Here is a 25,181-nt window from a genome sequence, read left to right as displayed (position 1 = left end):
AGACTTTTTCACTAGCCTGTTTTCAGTTAGCACAGTTAATGAGCTGTCTAAAAACCAGAATTCAAAGATTTTCCACTTTGCTCTCCAATTGCTTTCCCTGTATCAGAATTAGGCAATGAAATGCCATCATTAACGCAGTTGCTGTTTAAAATTTTCTACGTTTAAATTGATACTCAACTGAGCCAAACACTGATAATTTTCTTTTTTTTAAAATACATTATAGTTAGCTAATTCATGCTTTTAACTCTACTGTTACTACAAACCATTTTTAAATCTTATTTAATAAAGAAAAAGCCTGAAAACCTGATATTTGCTTGTATTCCCCGATTACAGTAGGCTAAATTACTCTATTATCAGGAACATCTCTGGAGGAAACAGAGCTCTGTATTTTTTGCAGTTCATGAGACAGCCATCCCTCAGTTAAACACTTTTCACATTATTTTTTTTTAACATTTGGTTTAGTTATTTATAAATCTGGTTATCATGTTTTGAATTCCCACCAACAACCATGCATTGCAGACTTTTTATAAAATAATACTTGTAGAACTTTTTGTGTATTGGAAAAGATCGTTAAAAGAAGCCGTTTGAAATAAACCAAAACTTCAGTAAAAATCTACCAAATCTTCTTTTGATTGCTTGCTTTAGGGGTCGCTACAGCCAACCATGTGCCTTCACGCTATTTCTAGCATCCTCCTCTGTCACACCAACCCCCTGCTTGTCCTCCGTCACTTCATCCATGAACCTCTGTGGTCTTGTCCTTTTCCTCCTACCTGGCAGCTCCATCTTCAACATTCTTTGTCCAACATGTCCAATCCTCAGCCTCAGCCTTCCCTTTCTAACATTTGTCATTTATGTTTATATGGTAACTCCCAATAATCTTAACATCTCCAGCTCAGCCTCAGCCCCAAACCAGACATCACAGCAGGTCTCACTACACATATTTTTCATTATTATCATCACATCCACGCTCAGTACACACTGAATTCATTTTCCTTTTCAGATTTTTTACTTCAACCACTCATCAATATGCTCCTTTTCCTTATCAAAAATGAGTTTTCTTTGACCACATAATGTTAGATATATTGGATATGGGTTTTCTCACACTCCCCATGTCTTTCTCACTGTGTGTGACTGTCAAAGCGTGTGTGGATCTGCAGGTTACTGTGTGCAGTGGAGTGCCCCCGAGTCTTTGGTTAATAATTGAAAAATGTCCTCAGGGGCATGGCAAAGCATGTGAGTTTCCATGCCCCTGAGAGGATGGTGCATTAATGTAAACTAGCATTCAGAGAGAAAGCATAAAGATAGCGGTCGTGAACGAATGTACATGATACGGCTGCTGTCTGTGTTGCAGGAGTGCTAGCCTACATCAATTGTGTTAAATAAATAAAGCCAGTGGGATTTTTGCATGCCTGATTGATTGTTTTATGGTAAAAGGGAGATGCTAGCAATAAAACATGCTTAAAAGAACTTCAATCATCTGCTAATGCTATTTACTTATCACCTTCCTTGCTGCTTAAGTTATGCTACATCACAGTGCAATAATTGTTTAAACAAAATCAAGCAGGTGCATGAATTTGGGCACCACAAAAAAGAAATGAAATAAATATTTAGTGTATATCAATGTGTGTGTCTCCTATATGATATATGGGGTGCCTTTGTCTGGACGTGCTTCCCATCCAGAGCTGCACAGCACAGAGGAAAGTTCCAGCGCTCCTGGAATCCCTCTGTGATGGACCGCCAGTCTCCAGGTGAAGGCGCAGCCATGAAGTCGTCCACTAGACAGTCCCAGATGGCCGTCGCTCCCTGGGGGGTGATCTGGCTCACCGTGGACACACCGACTCTGAAACTGAACGCGATGGTCCTGAAGCAGTCCCCGGTGACAAGGAACCTGGACAAAATTGTTCAAAATTAGTATTATGTGTGCTGCAGTTACAAAATACATTATTCAAATTCCAAAATACTTTTGTGATGTCAGATTTAAATCACAAAACTTAAATCTTACATAAAACATTTTGTAATTATAAGGATAATTACAAAATGTATATTAGATAATATCGAAAACAGTTGTTTTGTTTTAACTTTAACATATCATAATTTGATTGGTAGCAACTTTTGCCACTACAGTGTGCCAATCACTCATAATTCCTAAACATGTCAATCAGGTAGGAATGAAGTAAGACATTAATAGAAATAAAGAGTTGTATGTTGACATGTAGCCCTTGCTTAAATCATTAATATTTTTGAAAAATTTATCTGTGATAAGACAGCTTATCAAGATAGAACCATGTAACTAAAGATGAACCAAACTGTTCAGTTTTATCTAACTCTGTTTTAATAAAGGCTGGTGACCCCTGCTATAGAGTCTGACAGCTGCTTGGATTATATACAAATATTCAACTATCCCAGAATTAAACCAGGTCTAAATAAAAAGGAGTGAGTATCACTACAAAGGTTAACTCAGTGGTCCTAATGCTACAGTTTGATATCAGCAAACACCGAGCGCATACATTGATGTGACACCACGGCCATGCTATCATTGCAAACACTGATAACAGCATAAATCGAATTAAATCGGGACTTGATGAGAGCTTCTGAGTATGACTAGAAATATTATAAACAGTCGTCTCTGTACCACAGTTTGCTATCAGTAAACACCAACAGCATTCACTGTTAGCATAGCACATCCATGTTAGCAGTGTATAAATGGATGGTTTAGCATATTAGCACAGGTATCAATAAAGGACTACCGTATTAAACACTTTTACTAACCTCAGGCAGACGGACAGGCGCTCTGCAGGTAGGATTGAGCGCCTGTAATTGGTGTCTAGGCGGGCGATGCTGGGACCGATGAGGGAAAGCAGGTCCTCAAACTGGCCGACGGTGATATCTCTGGAATCGGCCGTCATCCAGGCGCAGCTCCTGGAGCAAATGGTGAAACTCACCAAACTGCTCATGCCTCTGGAGGACCTGATGGACCCAGGTACGGCGAGGACGTCTTTTACGCCGCTGCTCTGCTCTCCACAGTACATAGAGAAGGGAGACTCTCTCTTCAAGCGCTAGCTCGACAGCTGCCATCTTGCAAAGATACTGGTCTGACACAACTTCCTCCCACATTAACGGTTCACGCGCGTCAAAATATCATATTTTGACGCGTCAAAATATCATATTTTGACGCGCGATGGATTTTTCTTGGACACGCGTTGAGACGCGAATGTGCACGCGTCAAATTAGGGGTGTTTGGGGCGTTTTGTTCGCGTCCATCGCATTCGGTGTGAACACATCGTTAAATGTGGCAGTTGAAATGTGTTCAGGGCTGGAACCTTATCATATGTGTGGTCTTTGGTCCAGATCGGACAATGTATGAGGGAATGAGAGGCAATAAGATTTTTATGGCGAGTCATCGAAATTTGGCATGGTGCCACGGCCTCACCGTATCCCGAAAAGTCAAAAGCTCGGCAATTTAACATGGCCCAGGTGTGTAGTTGACACTGACCAAATATGAAGCTTATACGACCAAATCCCAAGGAAGAGTTTGCAAAAGTTCGAGGCATGGAAATGGCAAAATTAGAGCCAAAATGTCACCTTCACTTCCAAATGGCGGACTTCCTGTTGCGTTTGCATCAATGGGCCCACTGACTTTTTTGTTTGTCTTGGCATGATACACAGTTGTGCCAGATTTCAGACATGTAGCTGAAACTATGTGTTCGTAGGGCTTGATTTAACAAGGCATAGGTGGCGCTACAGAGCCATTTTCCAATGCTTATATGTAAAACCATTAAAATACAAATTTTTCACCAGACCTGGCATGTGTGCAAAATTGCATGAGTTTTTGAGCATTTTAAAGCCCTCAAAAAGTCAATTCATTTCAATGAAAAATACTACTACTACTACTACTACTATTTCTACTACTACTACTAATAATAATAATAATAATACTAATACTAATACTACTACTACTACTAATAATAATAATGATAATAAACGGGGCACATACAATAGGGCTTTCGCACTCTCAGTGCTCGGGCCCTAAATAGCAACTCTGTCTCTTACTGAGTACAGTTAGTAGGTTTATTTATGTTTTTTTTTTTAAATAAATTATATAAACAAAATAAATATTTTTGTTTCACTGAATATGGTTTTCCATTCCAAAGTGTGACATGGCAATAGTACAGAGTTTGAATGGAAGATACATTTTTGGGCATTCAAATCCACAATTTCTGAGACCTGCGATTGAAGTCAAGATTGGCTTTTTTAATATTTAGACAAAATCCTTTACTTCAAAATGTGTCAATATAACTTTAAAAAAACAAAACGGGATTTTTTTTATTACCAAGAGAAAACTGAAAAGGACATGCAGTTAATGTTACACCCCTGAAAACAGGGGGAAAAGAATCACGAGAGTGATTATGACTTGCGTCTCTCATGCAGTCGTTTATTGCAGTCAAAATGAGCAGAAATGTTTCACATTCTGTACTGCTAAATGTCACATTGTGGAAGAAAAACACCAAATAACCGAAATACTAAAGTGCTTACTATACATATACTTGAGCAGGTTTCCTAACAAAATGGCTGACAATCGCGGCATTTTTAGCTCCTGCAGTTATCTTAATGGCCATTACACAGTACAAAACACCGCTCAAAACCGCCACGCACATGTGCACAAAACTGCAATATAATGCTTCTAAAGCTTACAAAACAATGAAGGGTTACGTCTTAAATATCTTAACAGTGTACACATTGGAAATATATCAACTTTTAAACACTTTTACCTGAAAACGGGGAAAAGAATCACAAGAGTGATTGACTTGCGTCTCTCATGCAGTAGTTTATTGCAGTGAGGAGAACGCGCGAAAGCCCCCTAGTGGAGAATAGAGACACTACTAATCGATCCCAGAAAAGGCCTACTAGCCGATCACTGATGTATAGACAGTGTTGGGAAGGTTACTTTTAAAATGTATTCCATTACAGAATACAGAATACATGCCCCAAAATGTATTCTGTAACGTATTCCGTTACGTTACTCAATGACAGTAACGTATTCTGAATACTTTGGATTACTTAATATATTATCATGCTTTTTACAACAACGTGAATGTACTATTGCTGTGTGATTTATTACTATTACTGAAGGTCCGCGACTCCGAACTGTAGTAAAGGGACCTCTGACTAATACGGCGGGGTCCCTGTCGGCTCGTAGCCGAAAAATAGCTTTACTTTGTTGTGTGGGTCAACTTTTCTTGCGAGAGACAGAGAGAGGCGTTGAAAGGCTGCTCCAACGGAACTTGTTTTCGGAGGAAAACACGAACACGGTGTACAGTCGAGTCTTAATAGCATACTTACAACTGGGCTCGTCAGGCACTCTTCTTGGCTGAAGTGGTTATTATTATATTTACATGCTTCCAGCTCCCGTTTTTCCTCGATGACAACTCGTACCTTTCCACTCCCCTTTTTCTCCCTCCTCGCGCTCACAGACCCATAACGTGTATGGCAGTCCATTCTCCCTGCAACACGGACTACACTGCCCATGATGCTACATTCTTTAGAGCTATGCTTGTAGCATTCTGCCTGTTAGCTTAGCACAACAACAACAACAACGAAAAGGCGCTCTCTCACCCAGGAAACACACAGTTGAGAGAGCGTTGCCCTGTAACCATGGCAACCGTAACGCTGCCGCCTGGATCAACAGAACGTAGCTGTCAAACAAAACCCAAACAGTCCTGACCCGCGACAAAATGGAACAGGAAAGTACCGCAGTGTAATCCATTTATTTCAACAAAGTAACTGTATTCTGAATACCACCTTTTTAAACAGTAACTGTAACGGAATACAGTTACTCATATTTTGTATTTTAAATACGTAACGGCGGTACATGTATTCCGTTACTCCCCAACACTGTGTATAGATTGCAGTTCTCTTAAATAACACGAAAGCCATTAATATAACATGAAAAATAATAAACTCTTAACCATTTTCTTACCATATTTACATTATTTTCGTCCTTATATCAACTGATATGAATTAGTATTAACTGAACAGTTTTATATGCAGTAGTCCTTCAACCTGTCACACTCTCCCCCACTCAAAAAATGTCGTCCCGACATTATACCAACAAATTGCTTTTCAGTCTATATTCTCTTGTAGTCAGGACACCAACAGTAGAGTGAACCAATGTCCTCAATTCTGTGGGTTTAACACCTGTTTCACCACAGTCCATCACTGGTGACTGAAGACAAAGTCTATAACCAGTCCATATGTGAGTCTTCACAAAGTCTATTGTATTTGCTGGAGTCCGTACAAACCAATGGGCTGGGTGCAGTATGACTGCACAGCTGGAAACCATGGAACCAGGCCCGGGTACACAGGAAGCAGTTGCGGTGCTGGCTGAACACTGTAGCAAGATGGGGTGCCCAGTTGGTCATACGTCATCCGTCTTGGCGGGTGTCTCTCTCGCTGAGGCCGCTGAGGTGTCTCCTCAAGTCTCTCGAGTACAACAGGTGGAGGAGGGGCAGGTATGTCACCTGCAGCGGGCTCTGCCTCCTCACAAGTTGTCTCCACGACAGCTGGGTCAGGCGCCTCCAGATGGTCTCTAGCAAGAGGCTCTGGTGTTGGTGCAAGAGCAGGGGCTGAAGCTGCGGGCTGAGACGTTGCTGTGAGAAGTTCTTGTTCTGATGGCTGGGACACAGGTTGAGGTGGTGCGTAATGACAGCGGTATTCATCAACACTGCCCTCATCATCAGAGTCTGGCACAACAGCGACAGCGACACTACTAATCGATCCCAGAAAAGGCCTACTAGCCGATCACTGATGTACAGGGAGTGCAGAATTATTAGGCAAATGAGTATTTTGTCCACATCATCCTCTTCATGCATGTTGTCTTACTCCAAGCTGTATAGGCTCGAAAGCCTACTACCAATTAAGCATATTAGGTGATGTGCAACTCTGTAATGAGAAGGGGTGTGGTCTAATGACATCAACACCCTATATCAGGTGTGCATAATTATTAGGCAACGTCCTTTCCTTTGGCAAAATGGGTCAAAAGAAGGACTTGACAGGCTCAGAAAAGTCAAAAATAGTGAGATATCTTGCAGAGGGATGCAGCAGTCTCAAAATTGCAAAGCTTCTGAAGCGTGATCATCGAACAATCAAGCGTTTCATTCAAAATAGTCAACAGGGTCGCAAGAAGCGTGTGGAAAAACCAAGGCGCAAAATAACTGCCCATGAACTGAGAAAAGTCAAGCGTGCAGCTGCCAAGATGCCACTTGCCACCAGTTTGGCCATATTTCAGAGCTGCAACATCACTGGAGTGCCCAAAAGCACAAGGTGTGCAATACTCAGAGACATGGCCAAGGTAAGAAAGGCTGAAAGATGACCACCACTGAACAAGATACACAAGCTGAAACGTCAAGACTGGGCCAAGAAATAACTCAAGACTGGTTTTTCTAAGGTTTTATGGACTGATGAAATGAGAGTGAGTCTTGATGGGCCAGATGGATGGGCCCGTGGCTGGATTGGTAAAGGGCAGAGAGCTCCAGTCCGACTCAGACGCCAGCAAGGTGGAGGTGGAGTACTGGTTTGGGCTGGTATCATCAAAGATGAGCTTGTGGGGCCTTTTCGAGTTGAGGATGGAGTCAAGCTCAACTCCCAGTCCTACTGCCAGTTTCTGGAAGACACCTTCTTCAAGCAGTGGTACAGGAAGAAGTCTGCATCCTTCAAGAAAAACATGATTTCCATGCAGGACAATGCTCCATCACACGCGTCCAAGTACTCCACAGCATGGCTGGCAAGAAAGGGTATAAAAGAAGAAAAACTAATGACATGGCCACCTTGTTCACCTGATCTGAACCCCATTGAGAACCTGTGGTCCATCATCAAATGTGAGATTTACAAGGAGGGAAAACGGTACACCTCTCTGAACAGTGTCTGGGAGGCTGTGGTTGCTGCTGCACGCAATGTTGATGGTGAACAGATCAAAAGACTGACAGAATCCATGGATGGCAGGCTTTTGAGTGTCCTTGCAAAGAAAGGTGGCTATATTGGTCGCTGATTTGTTTTTGTTTTGTTTTTGAATGTCAGAAATGTATATTTGTGAATGTGGAGATGTTATATTGGTTTCACTGGTAAAAATAAATAATTGAAATGGGTATATATTTGTTTTTTGTTAAGTTGCCTAATAATTATGCACAGTAATAGTCACCTGCACACACAGATATCCCCCTAAAATAGCTAAAACTAAAAACAAACTAAAAACTACTTCCAAAAACATTCAGCTTTGATATTAATGAGTTTTTTGGGTTCATTGAGAACATGGTTGTTGTTCAATAATAACATTATTCCTCAAAAATACAACTTGCCTAATAATTCTGCACTCCCTGTATAGATTGCAGTTCTCTTAAATAACACGAAAGCCATTAATATAACATGAAAAATAATAAACTCTTAACCATTTTCTTACCATATTTACAGTATTTTCGTCCTTATATCAACTGATATGAATTAGTATTAACTGAACAGTTTTATATGCAGTAGTCCTTCAACCTGTCACACAGTTAAATCCTTTGACCTTTTCCAGGCAGATTTTGGAAGAACATTTTGTGTTGTCAGTTGACAGTTTGTAGATACACGTTTAATATGTTGTTTTCCCCTTTAGTTTGTATTAACACAAAAACAAAACAAATACACCCCACCTTAAAAAACTGTTGAATAACACAATTTGAAATGCAAATGACACCATTAAAATAGATACATATTGTCTATTAGCTAATTTTTAAAAGCAGCAATTGTTTAAAAGGTGGACAATTTGGAAAGAAGCATATCTTATTATATGGCAACAGTATCCACAGTTCTAAGTTTGGAAATGACTCAGATGTTATGACTATCATCTTCCAAATTACAGTTACTTAAAACAAAATAATGAAGATCTAAAAGCATTTATTAAAAACGCAAAAGCTGAAAACTGCATGATCATGCCAATTATCCTTAGAAAAAAATAATCTACAACAATTTAAGTCCAAAACTATTTGCAAAAAATATCTACTACCTGTAAAGCTTTTCTGACTTTTACATGAATTAAAACCCTTTAAATACACTTTACTGACAAAATCACCAAAATGTTTCAGTGTGCATCAGCATGCTCTAAATCGTATCCTGTGAATCTGGTGCATCTGTTTCCTCAGAGATGGTGGCGTACACATGGTAAATGTCAGACTAGAAGAGAAAGACTGTAATGTAAGAGTCCTTTAAGTCTGTGGCAATGATTAAGCCAAACAGAAAACATATTTAGTACCAGCTCTCACTTACATTTTCATTTTTCATCTGTTGCACGTTTAGGTCCTCCTCAACTGCAGGTAAGAAAATAACATTGAAAAATTATTGCTTTCATTCAGCATTAAACACAAACACACACACACACACACACACACACACACACACACACACACACACACACACACACACACGCACATGTTGCTCTTGTAAGCCCGTGTAGGTCAGCTGACTGTCAGGTTTTTCTCTGAATTATTTTATGGTCTTAACCTGAAAATATAAAATGCCTTGAGGTGACTTGTTGTGATTTGATATGATGTAAAGAAAATTGAATTGAATTGAATCTGAATCTTTAAGAATCCAGGGTCTGTCTAGGGTGCTGTCACTCTAGATCTAGATAATATATAGATGCAATTTTGCTACAGAAGACATGACATATTCCACATTGGTCATACTCAGAGATAATACAAGAAATTATGTTTAACAAAAGCTTGTTGAGTTTTGATGATGACACTGGTAGTTAGTGTAAAACTGAATTGTTTTTTATTTTAATTTTGATGATTCTGAAGCAATCTAATGATATATTTGTTTATTTATTGACATTGCTTGATACACTGAAGGCAAAATGCTAGAATGCTGGAAAATGCTATAATCGTGCTTCAATATGTGTCACCTGAACACTGAAAAATTGTTTTTCTAAGCACATGAAATAAGTATTTCTCACCAGTTCTCCTTTTGAATATAAGAAGCCCCAGTACCAGTAGGATCATGCCCATAATTATTCCAATTCTTGTCACAGCTGCTGCCAAATTCCATAATGACTCTGTTTTGAAAGCCACAAACAAATTTCACTTGTAACTCAAACACAAGATACATCTGACAAAGTTACAGCAGTAACAGTGGACTGAGTGAAAGTAATATTATGGAAGTCTACGCAGTGTCTCTTACCTTCGACTTTCCCTGTAGTATCATTCTTGTTTGAATCTGTTTGGAAAAGAAGATTGATTTGGGCCTGTTAGCTTTGCATGTAGAGGTGTATATTTGTGTTCAGTCACTTAAAGCTGCAACAGATTAAGCATGGTTTTAATTCTTCAGGTTCTGTGCTTCTGCACATTCAGTTTGAAATAATATACAGTGGGTAAAATAACTATTGAACACCAATATTTGAAGGTCTTGAGAGAGCTCGCTGGTTTTACCCACCATGAGATGCTTCACCTTCACCTGTGACACCTTACTAAACAAGACACTTTTTCTTCACACACCATCTCTGTTTTGTTTTCTAATTACTGATCAATTTCAGGCATCATGAATTTCCATGCCTTTTTACACCTCCCGTTTTTACCGTGTTCAGTACTTTTTCCCTGTGTCACTTGTCATAATTTAATTGAACTTAATTTATGGAATCTATGGTTTGATTTTTTTCCACGTGGGGCTTTAATGGGTCGTTATTGATGTCTGGCGAGAATTTTATTTTAGTAGCACCATTACAAATATATTTCTAATTCTCTGCTCTTGACAAAGGCGGTCGCACTTTTCTCCTCTCTCCTCTCCCTTAGCTTCCCTGCTTAGCCTCTTATGTCCTTGTCTAGTCTCGTGTTTTTTGTATTACTTTTCCCTGGAACACTCTCTCACAGTCTGTTCTCTAAAACCTAAAAGAGGAATTATGGATTTGATCAACTGGTCCCTAAATGCAATTGACACCCCTTTCTCAACGAGAAGTTTGGGCTTAGGTGAGCCTGAGTGCTGAAGATATCTACCTATTCGGAACCATGGTAACAGAGTTCTTGCTGATCGGAGCTGGCTTGGCCCTGACTTATCGAAAAATTAAGAAAGCGGAACCGGCTGTTCAAACCCCCACAAGGCTGCCCGCTGGGATTGAAACGATGGGAAGAGGCACGAGTTTCTCAAAATGGGCTCATTGAGTGCAGCATGGATAAGATCTTGGAGAAGCTTACGGCTGCCGTGAATACTCAGAATAAGATCTCTGAGTGCAAACTGGATTACATCTTGGAGGGGCTCGCTCGGAATAACACCTCTGAGCGCAAATTGGATGACATCTTGGGGAGGCTCACTGTGGTCGTGAGTTCTCAGAATCTGCTCTTTGAGCACAAGAATGACAACATCACAGAGCGCAAGTTTGATAACATCATGGAGAAGCTTACGGCTCTCCAATGGGAGATTGAGAGACCAGTGTTGGACTGTCAGAACAGCTTTGAAATTCATATGAGCTGTTCGCACTAAAATAAAAAGCACCATCACTTCATGCGGATACCCTCTCGGTGCCAGCTGCGGTCGCAAGGCTGGAGCCGAACAAAAACACCCTGATAACAACTGTGTTTAGACTGTTCTTCCCATTCCATGCAAGGCCACCTGGGTTGGCTGGCAGACTGTTTACTTAGCCTGGCAGGGCGAAGGACACTGTCTCAGCTGAACTCTGGACACGCACACACACACATATACACTGATATGCACACACTCATCCCCCCTCCCTTTCAAAACGCCTTCGATGCTTGTTCCCTCCTGGGAACACGGCCATTTCACTGCAGGGCAACCTGCACGTGGCGAATAAAGCCTTGATTGATTGATTGATTGATTACTTAGAAAACAACATTTCTGTCCTAATGTTGTCATCAGCTGGTCAGTTGACATTACACTGTTGTATTAGTTTTAATTTGGTATGCAATGGTAAACTAGTACTTATTAGGGAATGGCAACAATTATAATAATGAATATTAAACACACAAAAATATCTATAGATAAAATGTATCTGGTCATTTGCATCAATCTTGGAGACCAAAAGTTTATAATGAAGTGCCTGCAAAGTTAGTAACTTCCTTTCAACATCAGCTATAGCCCTGCTTACAAAGTACTGTTTTACTTAAGCTATTTAAGATGCTGAACATGGTGAATATTTACTGTTCCTACCAAACATCAGAATTCTAGAGTTAGAACTCAGATCGTATTATTATGCTGAGAGTTTAATCAGACTCATTGTCTGCATGGTCAATAGGTCATTGTCGGACGTACTGTAATAAAACAGGGACATTTCAAACTTTCATGACAATTTATTTTCCCATTATTGATGCACTCAAAAAAGTCTCACCTGTAGTCAGAGATGGGCAGTAATGCGTTACTGTAATCCGATGACTTTTTTCAAGTAACGAGTAAAGTAAGGGATTACTATTACAACTAATAGTACTATTGCTACTTTCCCGTATGCATGCTGCATTACTGCGTTACTAAAACCGTGATTTTGTTTGCGAGAATGTCTCATGACAGTGACGTAAGCGAGTGCGACGTTCATGGTAACAGCTGTGTGCAGATCAACAATGGATAATATATCGAGTGCGGGAGAGAATATGAGCGTGCAGCGTTTAAAGCGTGGAAGTACTGACCTTATTTTGAGTTTCAAAACTAACATTTTAACTACTGATTTTATCTATTGTTCTGATTTTATCTGTTTTGATTTTATGTAGTTTTGTTTGTTTGTTTGTTAATTAGTTAGTTTGTTTGCTTGTTTTAATCAATTTTAAATCATGCTTTTTATTTGTTTTTGTTTCTAATGTCTCTGTAAAGCACTTTGAATCACCTTGTTGTTGAATTGTGCTATACAAATAAACTTGCCTTGCCTTGATTCCATAAAAAGTGACAAAAACATTAGCGTCCGTTGTGCATGGGAAGAAAACTTCTTTTTACAGCAAAAAAAAAAAAACTAAAATTCCAAGCAAGCACCGAGTGCGCTACCACGTAACGGGAAATTCACAGAGAAACTCGCGGATTCTTCAACTGACCGCTGCGGCACACCTGCACCAGTGCAAACCTCCGCCTAACCCACTCCTGCTTTACAGATGAAAATAGAGCAACAGGACTGCTAGTCTTTGATTTTATTTATTTTCTGCTGTGTTTTACTTGCAACTATTTGAAAGAGTGAGTGTAAACACAAAAAATATTTTATTTTATGTGCTGGAATGTGCAGAAAATAGGTTTAAATGTTAAACAAATTTCTTCCAGTCAGAGAATGTTGCATATAATTAAATTTTTGCTTGATGCATAAAGTTAAAAGATTAAAACTAATAAAACAAGTTTTAAAAAGAGACTTTTCCATTTGATTACATTTTGTATGATGGATTATGCAGAAAAAGTAGAATTGGGCTGAAAGATCTATCGCTTTATTACCTATTCAGGTTGTAAATCGTGTTTTTAAAAAGTAACTAAGTAACTAAGTAATTAATTACTTTTGAAAATAAGTAATCAGTAAAGTAACGGGATTACTTTTTTGGGGAAGTAATCAGTAATTAGTTACTGATTACTTTTTTCAAGTAACTTGACCAACACTGCCTGTAGTACTGTCTCCTGATGTTATATACTGAGTTGTTTTGACAGGAGTGTTCACACCAGTTGTAGGGTTGAGATTAACAGTAGCTAATCCTTTAAGACAGAAAAACATCAAATAAATATTATGTCACTACAACATTTTGCTGCTTAATTTCTGTTCTGTATTAAAATTGAATTGAAGTTATGACATGCCAAAAGAAAAGAACTAACAAAAATATTTCCTGGTGTATTTCTGACATTGTTTTACTCTTTAGTCTTCAGAACATTCAGTTTGAAAAAAAAAACTACACTTAAATTGAATGTCTTATTTTTTACAGTTCTTCCTTAAGTGTTATTGATGCACTCAATGACGTCTCACCTGTGGTGCTGTCTCCTGATGTTTTATACGGAGTTGTTTTGACAGGATTGTTCACACCATTTGTAGGGCTCTGATTAAGAGCAGCTAGTCCTTTAAGATAGAAAAATATCAAACAAATATTATAATGCCACATATTTTCTGTATTGACATTCTTGATTATTTATTTCCTTGCGTTATTGAAAACAAGTATTTGGCATGAAGTGCTAAAAGAAAGGATTCTCAAAAACAGTGTTTCTTGGTGTATGTCTGCCTCGATCGTGGCTCAAAATTTGGGTGTTCGTCTTGTAATCGGAAGGTTGCCGGTTCGAGCCCCGGCTTGGATAGTCTTGGTCGTTGTGTCCCTGGGCAAGACCGCCTACTGGTGATGGCCAGAGGGGCCGATGGCGCGATATGGCAGCCTCGCTTCTGTAAGTCTGTCCAGGGCAGCTGTGGCTACAACTGTAGCTTGCCTCCACCAGTGTGTGAATGTGAGAGTGAATGAATAGTGGTATTGTAAAGCGCTTTGAGGGGTCCCAAAAAGCACTATATAAATGCAATCCATTATTATTATAACTTTTCTATAATTTAAAGGAGAAGTATGTTAAACATAGTATTCTAACAGTGTTTGAACTGTTAGACATCGTTTCACTCTCCAGTCTTCAGAATATTTAGTTTGAAAAATGATATATAACACAAAAATTAAACGTCTCATCTTTCATTTGAGCAGATTTACATTAATACAGAAAAAATATTTTCTAATTTTACCATGTGAGTAATTTATTTACCTGATAGTGTTGAGACTTGATTCTGTTCCATAAATGTTCAATAAAATGTTAAAGACATTTAAAAGAAGTGATGTGTGATGATGCTCTGGGTTGTTTGTTAAGTGTGTCCTACCTGTGGTCATGATAGATGACGGTTTGTTGATCTTTGGTGATTCACTTTCCAGAATAGCTACAGTAAAAGGAAATTAATTTGAGTATAAATAAAGGTTTTGTTATTACTGCAATCAATTCAAAAGCGATTGAAATTTTTGAAAACACATTTACTATTTCATTAAATGTCAAATCTGTCCCAAAGGGAGTGTCAGACGAGGGACTATTTTTTACCTATACTGAAATATTTGGTAGTGTCTAGGCCTGGGTATCATCACTGATTTCTACAAGTGATCCAATTCTGATTAAACAAGGTCCCGATTCGATTTGATCCCCGATTCCAGTCGATTCGATTCAATTCAATTTTGAATCTGACAGTGAAAAATAGTATAATTCTGATCATTTATCAGCAAATATTCATATTTTTATATTTATGTATTAAAACAAAATATTTTGTGTCAGGAAGGGTATCCAGTGTAAAAACCTTTACCCATTTCTACTGTGAGCATGTTATTATGCTGACAATATCATCAAAGCTCAAAGAGACTGCAAGTCTGGACGTACTCTTTTTCACATCAAAGCTCAGTTCTATTTATTTGCACTGAGGGTCCAAATAAACAAAGTGAAACGAAATGAAAATCTTGGGAGTAACAACCGCAGAACATTTTTAGAGAAAAATACTTTGAATGCTTTTATTTTAGTCATTTTCATCATTTTAATGTATTAAAGTAGCATCTGTGCTATAAAGTCTGCTTATCTTTGACTTACCTGTTAAGTTGTATCGATCACTGCGAGGAGACAAAGACCTGGGTTTCCTTTTCAAAGTGTAATCACAGCTGGCATCTTTTTGTTGAACAAAATGTAGATGTCTCAAAAAATCATCAATTGAGACATAAAACTGGCAGAACCTCTGTTTGTTTTTTGTCCTGCTATTCTTCCCGACAGGTAATGTGAGGACTAGACGACTTGCTTCTCCAAAGTACAGATTACATCTTGTATCATCTTTCACAGATCCAGGCAGAGAGCAAGTGAACTGAACTTGTTCTCCATTAAAATGCTGCACAGTCATCTGTGGTGGTTGACCTACATGAAGATTAATGGAGTCCCATTAATATGCAAGAATATTGTATGTTTTACCAGCACAACAATAACAATACTGGTGTTCAGAAAAGCTGAACTGCAACACATTTTGTAATTAACGGTAACTGGTCATGTTTAGATTCCTGCGTGCTGTCTTTGGTGGTTTAAGAAAATATGTAAGAACAACACTCCTAAAAATGTTTTGTGAAAGAAAACCTGCAGCTTTATGAAGATAATAATGTCTAACACACTGTATGATAACTTATCCAGTCACAGGAGGAGCAGTCTCTCACTTTGTATGGTGATGGAGGATGGTTCACTGTCAGCAGACGTTGAATTAAGGTCTCCAGTGTAAAAACATCTCACTTTAACTTCAGCAGGTGAACTGTGATGTGACATTAACAGCAGTTCTGTTGCAGTGAAATTCTGCAGGCATGAGAAGGCTTTGGAAGTATTTTTGCTCACCATGTAGAAAAAACACTGATGAACTGAAACAGATGTTGGTGCCTGACAGTGCAACGTGACCGAGTCCGTCTCTGAGATCACTGCTGTGTTCACTGTCAGCGTTGGTGGAAGAAGAGCTGAAAAATCAGAGGTAAAGAAATGTTTTATCTAATAGGTAATTTTTGGTTTAAGTAAAGAACAAATATGCAGTCACAGAAAAATCTGAACACTGGAACATCAGGAACTCACCTTGTGCTTGAATCTCATGAACAAAAGCTGTTGGAAAGAAAACATTTGTTAACAACATACTAAATGCACGTATTAATAACCATTATTATAATTATGTATTAATGGCTCATTAATACAAACAAACTGTCTTTTCAAGATCACAGGAATTTGTCCTGCTGAGAAAGTTTTAGTTTGGGACTCCTCACGTGAGTTTATTGATTAAAATTAAAAAAAAATAGAAGCACCACAAAGACACAAAAGTTGCTGTAAGAACACAACGTAAAATCCCCAACCATGAAAAATGTAAAACCTACAGATTCAACATCTTCAATCGAAAAGCTACAAGAGGTTTAACTTACACATGAGGATGACTGACAGAAGGTGTCCAGCCATGATGAAGAGGATTACTGTGACTGTGCAGAACACATGTGAAAGTCTGACTTTGTAAAGGCTGATGTTCCAGTTTAAGGAACGTCACAGGAAAACCACAGGAACCACTTTAACACAAGCAGAGCAAAAAGTCATGAACGACCCTCTGATACTACTTACTACTGCAGTGGAACCAGGACTTCAACTTCCTGTTCTGTGGCAAAGTCACATTTTAGAATAGAATAGAATAGAATAGAATAGAATAGAATAGAATAGAATAGAATTCAACTTTATTGTCTTTGCACATGCACAGGTACAGGGCAACGAAATGCAGTTTGCATCCATCCAGAAGTGCTTTAGTGATATAGATATATTACAATATATATTAGCAATAATATAGATATGTAAGTATATTACAGAAATGGGTCTATTATGGTATGTTATAATGTACATGGTATGAAGTATGTTGTGAATATTCTATAACTATAAGTATGTACAGGCTGTAGTGAGTACAAGCTATGTACAGGCTATGAACAGGATATAAATATGAAAAACTATACAGAATATGAAATAAATAACTTTACAGCTATACAGAAATGGGAACTATGCAAGTTGTAAACAGTTGTAGGATTAAAAATTATCGTATGTACAGAATGATTATTTACAGAGCTATACAGTAGTGCAGTTAAGATAAGTGAGGGTGTGGATAATTCCTACAGAGGCTATATAAAGTGCTAGTGGTTGTGAGTGGTGGTTTAGTCCATGTTATTATTGTGTTTTTGAGGGTACAGTTGTCCATTGTGGGTGTGTGTATGTTCAGTTCATGAGTTTAACGTGGGTCAGATGTCAGGAGGCAGAGTTCAGGAGTCTGACAGCTGTGGGGAAGAAGCTGTTCCGGTACCTGATGGTCTTAGTCCGGAGGCTCCTGTGGCGCCTCCCAGAGGGCAGGAGGGTGAAGAGTCCATGTGATGGGTGACTGGGGTCTCTGATGATTTTCCCAGCCCTTTTCAGACACCGCTTCCTGTAGATGTCTTTTATGGCAGGAAGTGGTGCTCCGGCGATGCGCTGGGCAGTTTTCACGACCCTCTGCAACGCCTTCCGGTCCGAGGCAGAGCAGTTCCCATACCAGACTGTTATACAGTTGGTCAGGATGCTCTCGATGGTGCAACGATAGAAGTTCACCAAGATGTCTGAGGACAGGTGGTTCTTCCTCAGAGTCCTCAAGAAGAAGAGGCGCTGGTGAGCCTTCTTGACCAGCTTGGAGCAGTTGGTTGTCCAGGTGAGATCCTCGGAGATGTGGACTCCCAGGAACTTGAAGCTGCTCACACGCTCCACAGCCGTCCCCTTAATGTGGATGGGTGGATGTGGGTCAGCATTCCTCCTGTAGTCCACGATGAGCTCCTTGGTCTTCTCGGTGTTAAGCAGCAGGTTGTTTCTGTCGCACCACTCAGCCAGACGATCCACCTCCTCCCTGTAGGCGGCCTCATCGTTGTCACTGATTTTACCTCCTCTCAGCAGATTTGACTGGTCATTCTACATTTGCCATTTTTATGATGTGATGATCCCTGAAAATAAATATACGACCAACCATTAACATGGGTCACAAGATGGCTGCTGAAAAGGGAAACTTGCTTCTTTGTGTTTAAATAACAAGTTAGCTTAGAATTTGTGTTTGTGTGTGTGTGTGTGTGTGTGTGTGTGTGTGTGTGTGTGTGTGTGTGTGTGTGTGTGTGTGTGTGTGTGTGTGCGCATGTGTGTGTGCGCATGTGTGTGTGTTATATAATAAAATACATTAACAATAAATATACTCATTAAAAAAAGTCCCCAACAAACAGTACCAATATTTATATATTATAAAACAAATATCTATTTCCATTATTGTTTCAGCAAAACAAACAACCTTCATTTGTCACATACACAATCATACAGAGGACAACATGTAGTGAAATGCTTGTGTACGAGCTGCGGACATAGTCGTGCCATTCCAGGGCTTGGTTTTAGCATGGGGGGTCTAGCCAGGACCCTGACTGGATACCAGGTGGGAATCAAACTTGAGCCTCCTGCTCGAAGAGTGTGTAGTCTTACTACTACACTATCCAGCTGCATGCTTCTGTTCCTATTGTTTCTGTTGTAACAATATGAAAATAAAAATATGAAAATAATGACAATTCTTAGATAAAGGTAAAGATAAAGATAAAATAGAGATTGAAACTTTACTGGTAATTCTTGTACCTAAATAAAGTAAAATAAAATAGAAAACTACAGAGTCGTTGCATCAAGGTACCAAACTGTCTCAGAGGCAACGTCACCCAAGACAAACGGAACACCTCATCACTCCTCCTTGAGTGAATTTCCAGCCCTCAAAAGAGATTTTAATAATTGTAACAAGGAAAAACAAGACCTTGAGAACAGGATCACCGAAATGCAGGAGGAGAAACGTCAACTGGAAGAGAAGAACAGTGAAATGCATTGCAAGCTCCAAGATATGGAGAAAAATAATGAAGGCTTGCGAGTAATGTTTGATGAAGCACTTGAAAGAAATACACAACTGGAGAAAGAGTTTAAAAAATGGAAAATCAAACATAGAGAAATTTTTTACAAGGTCTATGACACAGAAGAAAAATACATAGAGATGGAGTGCAAGCTCCAAGACAGAGAAGAAAAATGAAAGCCTCCAAGTGACGTCTGATGAAGCATTGAGAAGAAACACACAAATCCTTAAAGACAAGGAAGAACAGGAGGCAGGTCACCAACAGATGCAGTGCAAACTCGAAGACACAGAGGAAAAAATGGAAGCATTACAAGTAATGATTGATAAAGCGCTCAAAGAAAATTCAGACCTGCTAAAAGAGAAGGAACAACTGGAAGAAACCCAAAGACAGACGCAGCACATTCTCCAAGAGTTTGAAACACAAAATACAGAATTACAAGTATTTTACAATGAAGTGAAGGAAATAAAATTGAACTTGAGAAAATATGCAGAGATATAGAGTGACGAATCCAAGAAGTGGTGACCAAAAACAGCCATTTACAAGCACTCTATAACAAAGTCCAGTAAGCCAACACCAAAAAGCAGAAGCAGAAGCAACGGCAGGAGAAAAGTCATAAAGACATACAGTCTTCATTTCAATTACTACAGAAGAGACATGAAGAGGTACAAGCCACCCATCATAAAGAACAACAAAGAAACACATGCATGAGGCAAACAAAGAACTGGAAGAAAAACGCGAAGAAAAGCAGGAAACACTAAAAGAACGAGAGAAAAGGTTCAAGAAACTTGATGTGCAGCATGAAGCACTTTTCAGAGAGATGACAGAGTTCAGAACAAAAATCTACAGGAAATGAGAAAAGTCTGAGAAAGAAGAGAAAGCGGTTCGGGTTATTCTGGAAGAACGACTGTAATAATAATGATACTAATGGATTGCATTTATATAGCGCTTTTTGGGACCCCTCAAAGCGCTTTACAATACCACTATTCATTCACTCTCACATTCATACACTGGTGGAGGCAGCTACAGTTGTAGCCACAGCTGCCCTGGGGCAGACTGACAGAGGCGAGGCTGCCATATTGCGCCAGCAACACCAGTGTGCTGCTTCTTCAGTTGAGCCTTGACAAGAATAGCCTCATCTTCCTCCGACGGGGCAAATTATATAATAAAATATGTAAATAAATTCAGTGTGATTCAGAGCATTATTTAATTTGAATGTTGTTAAGATGTAAATCACCATTCAGCTTAAGAAAAGCTTCTTTACTTAAGAAAAGCTGGATAACTTAAACTGAGCTTTGTTTAGCATGACTCCCTGTATTTAGATGAGGCAACAGGTTTGAGTTAGATAACAGAGTTCAAGAATAGTTCACCGTAACTGAAACATAAAACTTAAGCAAAGTCTCACTTTCAAGATTCAAGAGAATCGTGCGTTAGCGTTGACTCATCCTTTTAGGGGTGTGACAAATGGAAAAAGTCTGAAAACTGGAAATGGATCAGTTAGAGCTACACATGTGTGAGGGGCCTACATTTATGTTTAACTGCTAAGTCATTCAAATATCTAATCAGCCAATCATATAACAGTTATTCCAGGCATTTAGACATGTGTACATCATCTACACGATGAAACCGAGCATCAGAATCGGTCAGACAGGCTGAGGAAGTAGACTGGTACTTGCATCGTCATTCATTTCTGACCACGTCCATCTCACAGTGTAGTGGTCTTCAGATGGCTGCTTCAAGCAGGATAATGTGCTGTGACACGAAGCGTAAACCATCTCCAACTGATATCCAACTTCTGTGTCTTCATGTCAATATGGACCAGGATCTCTAAGAAATGTTTCCAGCACCTTGTTGAATTTGCGCCACGAGGATCTAAGCTAGGGTAAAGAAGCACAGGATTTGGAAACACACACACACACAAAAAACTCTCACTTGTTAGTGTTTGTCAGTTTACATTTATACTTCTAATATTGTTGGTTAATACAAAGGAAAAATAATAACAATAAAAGCACTTGTTGGAATTCAGATAATTCCTAGCAAATGTTTGAGGAGGGATGAGGGACAACGTTTAAAAAACAAGATTTTTTATTATATAACTTTAAACCAGTTTATTATAAAACCATCAATAAAAGCACAATTATTATTTTTAAAAAAAACACAGGCTAATAAAAGCTAATGAAACATCTTTTTTAAAAAAAGGTAGAAACAACATAACATTTTTCCAAAATATTCCTTGGTCACGATGTTTGTAAAGGAGGGTCCAACTTCACTCCATGATGGTGACCTTTGGTGCCTTTACAAGTCATCAACACACGGGAGCCAAAAAGTCTGTTGAGAAAATAATTTTTAAAAAGTCAAAATGAGAACAATAAGCAGTTTTTCCAGCAGGAGATCAATGACACACTGGTAAGATAGGCTTGCGCTCACCGTGTTAGAGCAGGCACTAACAAACGTCATGAATCTGGGGTTGAACTGGAGCGCACTGATGGGTCCTGGATGCTTCCCATCCAGCACGGCCACTTTCATTCCACTCTCTGTGCTCCAAACGTGAACTCTCCCGTCTTCTGAGCCTGGAAAAACCAGAGTGTTAACAGGAAGCTTAAAGGAAAAGGCTCAAATCTAAAGTTTGAGGGTTTTTTTTTTAGCTTACCAATCATGACAAACTGCGAGTCAGGTGTGAAGCAGGCCTCCAGTGAGATGCCTTTACTGTTGTTGTAGCCCTTAAAATGAGGAAAGACAGGGATGGCTTCAGCATGTAATCTGAAAATAATTATATTAACATAAAAACAGATGCAATTCCGTATTTTTGTTCCAATATGTCTCTTACGGAAAAAGTGTGCAGCACAGATCCATTGAAAGCATTCAAGACTCCAATAATCCCTTTATTTGTAGATATGAGGATCTGCTTCCCATCACTACTGAATTTGAGTCCAGTCCAGTCACAAATGCGATTAAACCTCGTTTCAAAACAGGAAAACGGGCCCTTCAACGGGAAGATTTTCAGATAATTAAGAATTTAATTTAAGGCTTTTGGAAAGAATGCATGTGAACACAAACAGAAAACCCTTAATGGACTCAGCTGTACCTTGTCAAAAGCACGAAAGTCGTAGAGTTTAACTGTCTTTGAATCCACTCCTGCAGCAAATATCAGCCCATCAGGGGTCAAACGAACACAGAGGTGTCCCCAGTGGATTTATCAAACCCTGAAAATCAGAGAGATTGTGCAACATAAACTGTTAACTTTCAAGAAATATGCAAAAGAATCCTCAATAATGACCACTTTCTGCAGCACATGTTTTCATATTTATGTGTTTATTTCCATTTGGTGTTTATTTACTCCTTATATTTTTGCAAGGTTATGTTTCTGGTATTGCCCATAGATTTATTATGTCTGAGCAGATCCAAGAGAGATTTGGAGACCTCTGGTGGTCAAGACTACTCAGGAACTACTAATCAACAGCACTTTAATAGGCAGTATTTTGTGTCACAATATAAAGCACACTATTCTGCTGCTGTAGCTGTTATTACACATTTGTAAATGTGTACAAATGGCAGAAGAAATGGAAATTTCCAATCAAGTGACAAACTACTTACTTGAGAGTTTTGACAGTGGAGGTCCCAGATCCGGATAGTCTTGTCCAATGACCCAGAGATAAATGTGTTATCCACCGGAGACATGGAGAGAGCAGTAACCCTGAAACCCAAACAAATTGGTTTTAACTGATCAGGATTGAGCTAATGTTTTATTGAATGTAAAATTACTTTAAGGAAAGACAGACAGGAACAAGCTTTTCAGGAATGCACACTATATGCACATCCACAATGAGAATCTGAATTCCTCTGCAATCCAAAAGTGCTCTGTTGGACTGAAATCTGTGACTCTGGAGGCCATTTGAGTGCAACGCTTTGTTTCATCCAAATTTTGATCCTAACATCTCAAAATTGCAGGAGAAATTGAGAATCATTCAATCAGGCAACGTTTGTCTTCTGTTGTCTAATTTTAGTGATGTAAACCGTAACTACTGTTTATTGTTCTTAGCAGACAGGAGTGGCACCCGGTGTGATCTTGTGCTGCTTTAGCACATCTGCTACAGAAATGTCTGGAGAGCATTCAGAGATGCTCTTCTGTATAACTTGGTTATAACGAGTGGTTATTTGAGTTACTATTTCTCTCCTTTCAGATCAAAGCAGTCTGACTATTCTCCTCTGTCACCAACGAGGGATTTTCACCCAGAGAAATGCTGCTTACTGGAACTTTTTTGCTTTTTCAGATCATTTTCTGTAAATCTTGGAGTTGGTTGTGTGGGAACATCCCAGCAGATCAGCAGTATCAGAAGTACTCAGACAAGCCTGTTTGGCACCAGCAACCACGCCACATTAAAGTCACTGAAATTACCTTTGTTCCCCATCCTGATGCTCAGTTTGAAATTCAGCACATCACCTTCACCATGCCTAAATGTATTGAGTTGCTGCCATGACACTGGCTGATTAGATATTTCCACTAAAATCCAGTTCAACAGGTTTAGCTAATAAAGTCACCATTGAGTGTATATTTCTGTATTTTTATGAGCACACTGGAGAAAGCTCCAGAAAGGTAGAAAATGAGAATTCCACTCAACTACATTTTATTCTATTTAGTCTGGTTACAGTAAATAAAAGCATGTCCATTTACTTAGTAGGCATATAGGGTGCATACTATATAACTGTCTGCTTTCACTGAATACCAGTCTACATGTTTACAGTTGTGGTTGATTAAGGTTGTGTGTTTGCTTTACGCACCTCTTAGTGTGACCTGGGAAATATCGGATGTACTTGTTGTCAGTGAGCGAAAGGAATCTGATGGTATCTGAAAAATATCCCAAAATATATTTCATTTTCCAAAACGGACCACTAACTGTATTCGCATTGCTGTGCATGGCGTCAAGTGTTTACCATCCAGTTTGTTGGAGCTGTAAATCACTGTATTTGTGTCTCCATGCGTGTAGCGGATGAGGTCTACTCCATACTTTTTGCTGAAGAGGTTGCTTTTGCACCTGAGAAAAGCACAAGGACAACATAAGAACACAATGCAGTCACAGTATACTGTATATTTATCATATACAGTATACTGTCTACAGTGGCTGCCACTTACTTTCCATCTCGCATGTCATACAGCAGTATGCGGTCATCGTCGCTGCTTGTTATCACATTTTCACCATTTGGGCTGTAGTCCACGCAGTTGACCTTCTCTTCGTTTTTCCGATGAGTCCTGGCCACTCTGAAACATCGTAATACACCGTCTGTGATCTTCATAGCTGCAGGCTTTTACCAAGAAAGCATACGTTAGGAGAAAAAACACTCCATCAGCTTCCTGTCTGAGATTTAATGAAGCCTGGTAATTATTTCGGTTTGGTTGAGCTATGCGCATCTGCTGTCCATTAGATCACTAAGGTGCTTGTATTTGCCTTATGACAACAAAAATCCACAGCAGACAACATGCAACTTTGTAACAACCGGAAATTATGATCGACTTAGTTTTATTCATCTACCAGACGGGCGGTGCTTTCCAGAAGCTATAATATTTTGCAGTTGTGATCTGGCGGGCCGTGTAAGCGTGGTTAACAAATACACCCGTTGAGAGAAAGGCGGAAATTACCGGAATCCTTTTTTACATTTACGCAGTGTGTATTTGTTATGTTTAAGAGCATTTAAACGGATAGTTATATCGTTTGTCGTTTGGTTTTATCTATATAGTGTCTAATATGTCGGAATTATTTTAATTTG

At 39.1% G+C, this 25,181-nt stretch overlaps 1 protein-coding gene, 1 long non-coding RNA gene and 1 pseudogene across 2 annotated transcripts; all 3 read right to left on the bottom strand.

Annotated features, from left to right (window-relative positions):
• Positions 1 to 8,549: 8,549 nt before the first annotated feature.
• Positions 8,550 to 10,347, bottom strand: LOC120731540. The gene is made up of 4 exons (XR_005695387.1): positions 10,210 to 10,347; positions 9,986 to 10,084; positions 9,298 to 9,338; positions 8,550 to 9,204 (listed from the first exon to the last, which is right to left on the bottom strand). It is a non-coding gene; the product is annotated as an uncharacterized LOC120731540 (long non-coding RNA).
• Positions 10,348 to 14,714: 4,367 nt separating this feature from the next.
• On the bottom strand, positions 14,715 to 17,135 carry LOC120731509. Its single transcript, XM_040028544.1, has 6 exons — positions 16,920 to 17,135; positions 16,582 to 16,608; positions 16,182 to 16,469; positions 15,577 to 15,891; positions 14,831 to 14,887; positions 14,715 to 14,740 (listed from the first exon to the last, which is right to left on the bottom strand). The coding sequence occupies exons 1-6, from the start codon at positions 16,951 to 16,953 to the stop codon at positions 14,715 to 14,717; spliced, it is 747 nt and encodes a 248-aa protein (XP_039884478.1). The 5' UTR covers positions 16,954 to 17,135.
• Positions 17,136 to 21,567: 4,432 nt separating this feature from the next.
• LOC120731537 lies at positions 21,568 to 24,925 on the bottom strand (annotated as a pseudogene).
• Positions 24,926 to 25,181: the final 256 nt, after the last annotated feature.

The sequence above is a fragment of the Simochromis diagramma genome, unplaced genomic scaffold, assembly GCF_900408965.1.
Source record: "Simochromis diagramma unplaced genomic scaffold, fSimDia1.1 OVJJ01000483.1, whole genome shotgun sequence".
In the NCBI taxonomy this organism is placed as follows: Eukaryota; Metazoa; Chordata; class Actinopteri; order Cichliformes; family Cichlidae; genus Simochromis; species Simochromis diagramma.
Note: the sequence above shows the minus strand (reverse complement) of the source record. Positions and strands in the feature narration are given on the sequence as shown.

Bases quoted from the DNA above. Each gene is read 5' to 3' on its own strand.
- LOC120731509 (XM_040028544.1), bottom strand. From the start codon at position 16,953: ATGGCTGGACACCTTCTGTCAGTCATCCTCATGT. The intron at 16,609-16,919 runs GTAAGTTAAACC...TCTTTCCAACAG, and splicing joins TCTGTCAGTCATCCTCATGT to CTTTTGTTCATGAGATTCAA. The intron at 16,470-16,581 runs GTGAGTTCCTGA...CTGATTTTTCAG, and splicing joins TCATGAGATTCAAGCACAAG to CTCTTCTTCCACCAACGCTG.